The sequence below is a fragment of the Salvelinus fontinalis genome, unplaced genomic scaffold, assembly GCF_029448725.1.
Source record: "Salvelinus fontinalis isolate EN_2023a unplaced genomic scaffold, ASM2944872v1 scaffold_0348, whole genome shotgun sequence".
Lineage (NCBI taxonomy): Eukaryota > Metazoa > Chordata > Actinopteri > Salmoniformes > Salmonidae > Salvelinus > Salvelinus fontinalis.
In genome coordinates, this window is record NW_026600557.1 from 25866 (window position 1) to 35277 (window position 9412).

General features: G+C 49.0%; 1 protein-coding gene across 1 annotated transcript; it reads right to left on the minus strand.

The window, feature by feature from the left end:
* Positions 1-256: 256 nt before the first annotated feature.
* LOC129845724 (low-density lipoprotein receptor-related protein 6-like) lies at positions 257-7751 on the minus strand. Its single transcript, XM_055913607.1, has 2 exons — positions 7146-7751; positions 257-913 (listed from the first exon to the last, which is right to left on the minus strand). The coding sequence occupies exons 1-2, from the start codon at positions 7198-7200 to the stop codon at positions 504-506; spliced, it is 465 nt and encodes a 154-aa protein (XP_055769582.1). The 5' UTR covers positions 7201-7751; the 3' UTR covers positions 257-503.
* Between the last annotated feature and the right edge of the window lie 1661 nt (positions 7752-9412).

Consider the following 9412-nt stretch of genomic DNA (forward strand, 5'->3'; position numbering starts at 1 on the left):
TGCACTGTTCCCTAACGTTCTAGTATCCTCCAGACGGAGACACGTCCCTGTACCTCCAGCCTGCACTGTTCCCTAACGTTCTAGTATCCTCCAGACGGAGAGACACGTCCCTGTACCTCCAGCCTGCACTGTTCCCTAACGTTCTAGTATCCTCCAGACGGAGACACGTCCCTGTACCTCCAGCCTGCACTGTTCCCTAACGTTCTAGTGTCCTCCAGATGGAGAGACACGTCCCTGTACCTCCAGCCTGCACTGTTCCCTAACGTTCTAGTATCCTCCAGACGGAGACACACGTCCCTGTACCTCCAGCCTGCACTGTTCCCTAACGTTCTAGTATCCTCCAGACGGACGGATACGTCTGTTCGAGGGAGAAGCTCTTGGTTTTAGGAACCTTGCAACCCAATCCAGGTAAGGGACAAAGGTGAGACACTCCTCCTCCTCCCAGACCAAGCCGGGTCCAGGTAGTTCTACCGAGCACTCCTTTACGACAGGTTGTCAGGTACTCACCCTCTCCCCGGGTCCAGAGAGATGGCTCGGGGCTGGTCCAGGTCCTGCCAGAAGAGAACTCTCCGTAACGATCCGTCCAGCTCAGCCACCTCTATCCGATTGGTCTCGGAGTCCGTCCAGTACAGCTTCCTGCCTAACCAATCACAGGCCAGGCCGTCCGGCGACGCCAGGCCCGATACAACCACGGTCTGGGCCGCCGCCGCGCCGGGCCCTGATTGGTTGAAGGTGGTGCGTTTGATGGCCTCCTCGCTGACATCACTCCAGTAGACCAATCCCTGAGCGTATACGTAATCCACAGCGGCGGCGTCCTCCAGACCGCCCACCACCACCGTGGCGTTGGCCCTGCCGTGAGCCGCATCCACCAGCCGCAGGTCCCGCCGGTTGGCATACAGCAGGAGGGGTACACCTGGTGGGGGGGAATAGGGTCAGACAGAAATACTACATAGTACTATGACACCCCTACAGTCTTTCGACACCCCTACAGTACTATAACCCCCCTACAACACCCCTACAGTCCTTCGACACCCCTACAGTACTATAACCCCCCTACAACACCCCTACGACACCCCTACAGTACTACTGGGCTGTATTCAAAAGTAGTGCACTATATAGACCCTGGGCTCACTTTATAGACCCTGAGCTGTGTTCTAAAGTAGTGCACTATATAGACCCTGGGCTGTGTTCAAAAGTAGTGCACTATATAGACCCTGGGCTGTGTTCTAAAGTAGTGCACTATATAGACCCTGGGCTGTGTTCTAAAGTAGTGCACTATATAGACCCTGGGCTGTGTTCAAAAGTAGTGCACTATATTGACCCTGTGCACCCTATTCCCTATGGGCCCTGGTTAAAAATAGTGCACCCTATTCCCTATGGGCCCTGGTCAAAAGTAGTGCACTATATAGGGAATAGGTGGCCATTTGGGACAAAACCCAAGGTCGAATTCCACCATGTTCTGACCACCACTAGAAGTGAGAGCAGTAACTTCCTGGAAGCTGTTTCCATGGTTGCCAGGTCGCATACCTCAAGCCTATTTCTGAAGGGCCCACGTCAGCCAGGGGGGACAGATAACCAAGTCAGCCGGGGGGGACAGATAACCAAGTCAGCCGGGGGGGACAGATAACCAAGTCAACCAGGGGGGACAGATAACCAAGTCAGCCAGGGGGGGACAGATAACCAAGTCAGCCAGGGGGGGACAGATAACCAAGTCAGCCAGGGGGGACAGATAACCAAGTCAGCCAGGGGGGACAGATAACCAAGTCAGCCAGGGGGGACAGATAACCAAGTCAGCCAGGGGGGACAGATAACCAAGTCAGCCAGGGGGGACAGATAACCAAGTCAGCCAGGGGGGACAGATAACCAAGTCAGCCAGGGGGGACAGATAACCAAGTCAGCCAGGGGGGACAGATAACCAAGTCAGCCAGGGGGGACAGATAACCAAGTCAGCCAGGGGGGACAGATAACCAAGTCAGCCAGGGGGGACAGATAACCAAGTCAGCCAGGGGGGACAGATAACCAAGTCAGCCAGGGGGGACAGATAACCAAGTCAGCCAGGGGGGACAGATAACCAAGTCAGCCGGGGGGACAGATAACCAAGTCAGCCGGGGGGACAGATAACCAAGTCAGCCGGGGGGACAGATAACCAAGTCAGCCCGGGGGGACAGATAACCAAGTCAGCCAGGGGGGACAGATAACCAAGTCAACCAGGGGGGACAGATAACCAAGTCAGCCAGGGGGGACAGATAACCAAGTCAGCCAGGGGGGACAGATAACCAAGTCAGCCAGGGGGGACAGATAACCAAGTCAGCCGGGGGGACAGATAACCAAGTCAGCCGGGGGGACAGATAACCAAGTCAGCCCGGGGGGACAGATAACCAAGTCAGCCAGGGGGGACAGATAACCAAGTCAACCAGGGGGGACAGATAACCAAGTCAGCCAGGGGGGGACAGATAACCAAGTCAGCCAGGGGGGACAGATAACCAAGTCAGCCAGGGGGGACAGATAACCAAGTCAGCCAGGGGGGACAGATAACCAAGTCAGCCAGGGGGGACAGATAACCAAGTCAGCCAGGGGGGACAGATAACCAAGTCAGCCAGGGGGGACAGATAACCAAGTCAGCCAGGGGGGACAGATAACCAAGTCAGCCAGGGGGGACAGATAACCAAGTCAGCCAGGGGGGACAGATAACCAAGTCAGCCAGGGGGGACAGATAACCAAGTCAGCCAGGGGGACAGATAACCAAGTCAGCCGGGGGGACAGATAACCAAGTCAGTCGGGGGGGACAGATAACCAAGTCAGCCGGGGGGGACAGATAACCAAGTCAGCCGGGGGGGACAGATAACCAAGTCAGCCGGGGGGGACAGATAACCAAGTCAGCCGGGGGGGACAGATAACCAAGTCAGCCGGGGGGGACAGATAACCAAGTCAGCCGGGGGGGACAGATAACCAAGTCAGCCGGGGGGGACAGATAACCAAGTCAGCCGGGGGGGACAGATAACCAAGTCAGCCGGGGGGGACAGATAACCAAGTCAGCCGGGGGGGACAGATAACCAAGTCAGCCGGGGGGGACAGATAACCAAGTCAGCCAGGGGGGACAGATAACCAAGTCAGCCAGGGGGGACAGATAACCAAGTCAGCCAGGGGGGACAGATAACCAAGTCAGCCAGGGGGGACAGATAACCAAGTCAGCCAGGGGGGACAGATAACCAAGTCAGCCAGGGGGGGACAGATAACCAAGTCAGCCAGGGGGGGACAGATAACCAAGTCAGCCAGGGGGGGGACAGATAACCAAGTCAGCCGGGGGGGGACAGATAACCAAGTCAGCCGGGGGGGACAGATATCCAAGTCAGAGGAGAAACGTCCATTAGGTTTAGAGTCTGAACTACTCCTCTCTGTAGTGACTAGAGGTCGACCTCTAATAGTGACCTCTAACCATTACAGGGATATCACACTACAAACAGATCCAACAACTGGCTAGAGGCAGCTCGTTCTTCACAGACTGGACCTTGTTCAGAGACGTTTCAAACTTGAGTTATCCTCCATGTTGTCTTGAGACCAGTGCTTTCTGATCCCATAAACACCAGTGCTTTCTGATCCCATAAACACCAGTGCTTTCTGATCCCATAAACACCAGTGCTTTCCGATCCCAAAAACACCAGGGCTTTCTGATCCATAAACACCAGGGCTTTCTGATCCATAAACACCAGGGCTTTCTGATCCATAAACACCAGGGCTTTCTGATCCATAAACACCAGGGCTTTCTGATCCCATAAACACCAGGGCTTTCTGATCCATAAACACCAGGGCTTTCTGATCCATAAACACCAGGGCTTTCCGATCCCATAAACAACAGTGCTTTCTGATCCATAAACACCAGGGCTTTCTGATCCATAAACACCAGGGCTTTCTGATCCCAAAAACACCAGGGCTTTCTGATCCCAAAAACACCAGGGCTTTCTGATCCCAAAAACACCAGGGCTTTCTGATCCATAAACACCAGTGCTTTCCGATCCCAAAAACACCAGGGCTTTCTGATCCATAAACACCAGTGCTTTCCGATCCCAAAAACACCAGGGCTTTCCGATCCCATAAACACCAGGGCTTTCCGATCCCATAAACACCAGTGCTTTCCGATCCCATAAACACCAGGGCTTTCCGATCCCATAAACACCAGGGCTTTTTGTTCCAAAAACACCAGGGCTTTCTGATCCCATAAACACCAGGGCTTTCTGATCCCAAAAACACCAGTGCTTTCCGATCCAGAAACACCAGTGCTTTCCGATCCAGAAACACCAGTGCTTTCTGAGAACAGTTGAATGAAAGTTCAACCACTTCACTCTGCTTTTCCTTTCCTCCACGTCATCCAATATGGCTGCCAGATGGCGAGCGAGAGGGTCGAGCCTACTGTAGCCAGTATTACTGCTCAATACTACTCAGACGTGACTACAACTATCAAAAATCACATAGGGAATATGAGTGTCACTTGGGATTCAGCCTATGGGTCCGGGTCCAAGGTAGTAGTGGACCATTATAGGGAACGGGGAGCCACTTGGGATTCAGCCTATGGGTCCGGGTCCAAGGTAGTAGTGGACCATTATAGGGAACGGGGAGCCACTTGGGATTCAGCCTATGGGTCCGGGTCCAAGGTAGTAGTGGACCATTATAGGGAACGGGGAGCCACTTGGGATTCAGCCTATGGGTCCGGGTCCAAGGTAGTAGTGGACCATTATAGGGAACGGGGAGCCACTTGGGATTCAGCCTATGGGTCCGGGTCCAAGGTAGTAGTGGACCATTATAGGGAATAGGGAGCCACTTGGGAACCCACTGAATTCAATACCACTCAGACCAGACTGAAAACATTCACATCACATCGTATCTGAACATTAGTTTCAGAGTACACGGTGATAAACCTATTACACAATAATAGTCCATCTATGCCAACTAAATATGAAGGGCACTTACTTCACTGAACGGCAGGAGCAAACTAAATCGTCTTTACACCGGTTTGGCAGTTAGAGACCCTCTGATTCTACCAAAGACTTGAATAAACTGCAGTCTACTTTGACATCTCGTAGGTGAAATTAAACCTTTTATATCAAAAACTGGGGAACGCCAAAGACATGATGGGTATGACTCCTGGGAGAGAGACTTCCCCTCTGTAGTGCAACACAGTGACCTCACATGCCTTCCCTACTAGACAGAGACCAATGAATTGGGTTTATGTGAGAATGAGACGTAGTCCAGATTGAATGAGGTTTATGTGAGAAAGAGACGTAGTCCAGATTGAAGGAGGTTTATGTGAGAAAGAGACGTAGTCCAGATTGAAGGAGGTTTATGTGAGAAAGAGACGTAGTCCAGATTGAATGAGGTTTATGTGAGAATGAAACGCAGTCCAGATTGAATGAGGTTTATGTGAGAATGAGACACAGTCCAGATTGAATGAGGTTTATGTGAGAATGAGATGTAGTCCAGATTGAATGAGGTTTATGTGACAATGAGATGTAGTCCAGATTAAGCTCCCTTTGCAAATTGTGTGAACAAGGAATCCATGATTATTTTAACAGATGTTTACACGGTCACCATGCAGTGTAAAACTAATATTTAAGTACAAATCGGTCTTGACATATTCGTATATAGCTGGTTAGAGAACTACAATCCACATTAGCCTAGTTACTTACAAGACTTTGTAGAATGTTGTCCAATAAATTATGAAAGCAACGCCAATGAACGTGCTCTGTTCTAACGTTATTCATCTGTTTTATATTGTAACTAGTTAGCTACTTTTATATAATTGACTAGCAAAAAGTAGTTAGTTACTCTTTCCAAATGAACGTATGCAACAAATGTGTCTTGTCTGTGGAGGCACATTTTAACGTTTAAAATGTAACATACGCAGTCGACATTATTGTTGTTAGCCAGTTTAGCTAGCAGACTTAGCTAGGTCCAACTTAGCTAGGTATCAGGGACTCTCTCTGGTTGGCTGAGATAGTTAGTTAAATCACAACAGTAACTGTAGAAAATATCTGCCGTGGCTTAAACAGGTGTGGAATACTACAAACAACGAGTAAAATCACTGCTAACTTAACTAAAATGTTGCAAACCAACAGTGGAAATAAAAATGACTAGCTAGTTAAAAATCATTGGATAGCCACCTAGCTAGTTACAGTAGATCCAGGCATTCAACACAGGTAGCAAGGCGCTATGGAAAACACTGTGTTGTAGTTAGCCATCATGCTAACGTTAGCTGGTTACAGTAGATACAGGCATTCAACACAGGTAGCAAGGCGCTATGGAAAACACTGTGTTGTAGTTAGCCATCCTGCTAACCTTAGCTAGTTACAGTAGATACAGGCATTCAACACAGGTAGCAAGGCGCTATGCAAAACACTGTGTTGTGGTTAGCCATCCTGCTAACGTTAGCTAGTTACAGTAGATACAGGCATTCAACACAGGTAGCAAGGCGCTATGGAAAACACTGTGTTGTAGTTAGCCATCATGCTAACGTTAGCTAGTTACAGTAGATACAGGCATTCAACACAGGTAGCAAGGCGCTATGGAAAACACTGTGTTGTAGTTAGCCATCATGCTAACGTTAGCTAGTTACAGTAGATACAGGCATTCAACACAGGTAGCAAGGCGCTATGGAAAACACTGTGTTGTAGTTAGCCATCATGCTAACGTTAGCTGGTTACAGTAGATACAGGCATTCAACACAGGTAGCAAGGCGCTATGGAAAACACTGTGTTGTAGTTAGCCATCATGCTAACGTTAGCTAGTTACAGTAGATACAGGCATTCAACACAGGTAGCAAGGCGCTATGGAAAACACTGTGTTGTAGTTAGCCATCCTGCTAACGTTAGCTGGTTACAGTAGATACAGGCATTCAACACAGGTAGCAAGGCGCTATGGAAAACACTGTGTTGTAGTTAGCCATCATGCTAACGTTAGCTAGCTACTCCTGATGATGAGCAAATCACATCCCCTTCACTGGGCCCCACTAATGAGCAAGCGAGGCCATTGCAAAGAAAGAGCCCCAAATCTGAACACTAGGATCCCCTCCTCTGGAAACCATACCCCCCTCCACCCCCCAACTTTCCACGGAAGGAAAAATAAACAAAACGAGCAAAAAGATCAAAACTCACCTCGTATTAGCAAACAAAAACTACATAACAACAGAGTCCGTAGCACGGCGCCCATCTTTCTGCCTCTTTCTCACCCCGGCCGCTGCTGTTCAGCGCAGGCTTCGCATTGCTGTGTCCTATTCCTCCGACGGAACTGTTAGATTGTAACAATATTCGGTTTGTTTCTGGCTACAATGTAACTCTGATTATTCTCAGCTCCATTCTACTACGTCGGATTCAGGCTCGGTGGCGCTGCGATTCATTCTCCTGCCTGAGCGCAACGTCTCCTTCCGCCGGGGAGGAGAACATGCCAACCCTCCCCCCTCCTTTACCTTCTTCTCCTTCCCCTCCGTCTCTTTCTCCGCTGCCTATTGTTGGACTTCATTACATGCAGCCCCTTCTCGTCCAGCGGATTTCAACACATTCAAAATCGCTACGGTGGCTGATAAAATCACGCAACCGATAGGTCAAGACACTTGTTCCCGGTCGAGGACAGAAAACTTGGTCTAATACAACAATTGTTTGAGTGTGAAAGATACACATTCCGAAGGGACTATTTTCTGCCGGAGCACACGGTGCTTCGGTTTAGAATAACATACCCCTATGACCCTACCTCGGCTGCTGGCCGGATCTCCTTTCACTCCTCAAGAGAACAGAGGAAGGAGAAGAGAGGGGGGAATGGTATTATCATGCATTATATACTGAACCAAAATAGAAAAACTCAACACGTAAAGTGTTGGTCCCGTGTTTCAGGAGCTGAAATAAAAGATCCCCAGAAATGTTCCATGGAGAATAAAAATGCTTATTTCTCTCAAATTTTGGACACAATTTTGTTTTATGTCGCTGTTAGTGAGCATTTCTCATTTTCCTTTCTCCTAATCCATCCACCTGACAGGTGTGGCATATCGAGAAGCTGATTAAACAGCGTGATCATTACACAGGTGCACCTTGTGCTGGGGAAAATAAAAAGCTACTAAAATGTAAACGTTTTGTCCCAAAACACAATGCCACAGATGTCTCTAGTTTTGAGGGAGCGTGCAATTGGCATGCTGACTGCAGGAATGTCCACCAGAGATGTTGCCAGAGAATCAAATGTTAATTTCTCTGCCATAAGCAGTCTCCATTGTCATTTTAGAGAATTCGCCAGCCCAGGACCTCCACATCCGGCTTCTTCACCTGCGAGATCACCTGAGACCAGCCACCCGGACAGCTGATAAAACTGTAGGTTTGCACAAAATGAAGAATTTCTGCACAAACTGTCAGAAACCGTCTCAGGGAAGCTCATCTGCTTGCTCGTCATCCTCTCCAGGGTCTTGACTGGAGATGCGTGCTCTTCACAGATTAGTCCCGGGTTTCGACTGTTCCCGGGCACAGATGGCAGATTCATGTCATTGTGTGGGTTGAGCGGTTTTCTGATGTCATGAGATCTCGTGACGAGATCCTGATGCCCTTTGTCGTGCCATTCATCTGCCACCATCACCTCATGTTTCAGCATGATAATACACGGCCCCGTGTCGCAAGGATCTGTACACAATTCCAGGAAGCTGAAAATCTCCCAGTTCTTCTATGGCCTGCATTACTCACCAGACACGTCACCCCATTGAGCATGTTTGGGATGCTCTGGATCGACGTGTACGACGGCGTGGTTCCAGTTCCCGCCAATATCCAGCGACTTCTCACAGCCATTGAAGAGGAGTGGGACAACATTCCACAGGCCACCAATCAAAAGCCTGATCCACTCTGTGTGAAGGAGATGTAATCGTACTGCATGAGGCAAATGGTCACATCAGATACTGACTGCTTTTTTTAAATTAAAGGTATCTGTGACCAACAGATGCATATGTGTATTCCCAGTCATGTGAAATCCATAGATTAAAGCCTAATGAATTCATTTAAATTGACTGATTTCCTTCAATGAACTGTAACTCAGTCAAATCTTTGAAATCGTTGCAGGTGGTTTATATTCCGTATAGGTCTGCACGGCAATCCTGGATTTGCCTGGGTCTTCTTGCCACAAGACTAAATGTAATTTACTGTTCATTTAGCAAAAAATCTGACTAAAAGATGCAATTATTGTTAGGTTATGATTGGTTATGGGCATGGATGTGTCCCTGAAGACGAATCTCTTTAGGTCTGGTTATGATTGGTTATGGAAGTGTCCCTGAAGACGAATCTCTTTAGGACTGGTTATGATTGGTTATGGGCATGGATGTGTCCCTGAAGACGAATCTCTTTAGGTCTGGTTATGATTGGTTATGGATGTGTCCCTGAAGACGAATCTCTTTAGG

Excerpts from the sequence above, each read along its gene's own strand:
- LOC129845724 (XM_055913607.1), bottom strand. The coding sequence starts at position 7,200 with ATGGGCGCCGTGCTACGGACTCTGTTGTTATGTAGTTTTTGTTTGCTA. Across the intron at positions 914-7,145 it reads TTTTTGTTTGCTAATACGAG|GTGTACCCCTCCTGCTGTAT; the intron begins GTGAGTTTTGAT and ends CCCCCCCACCAG.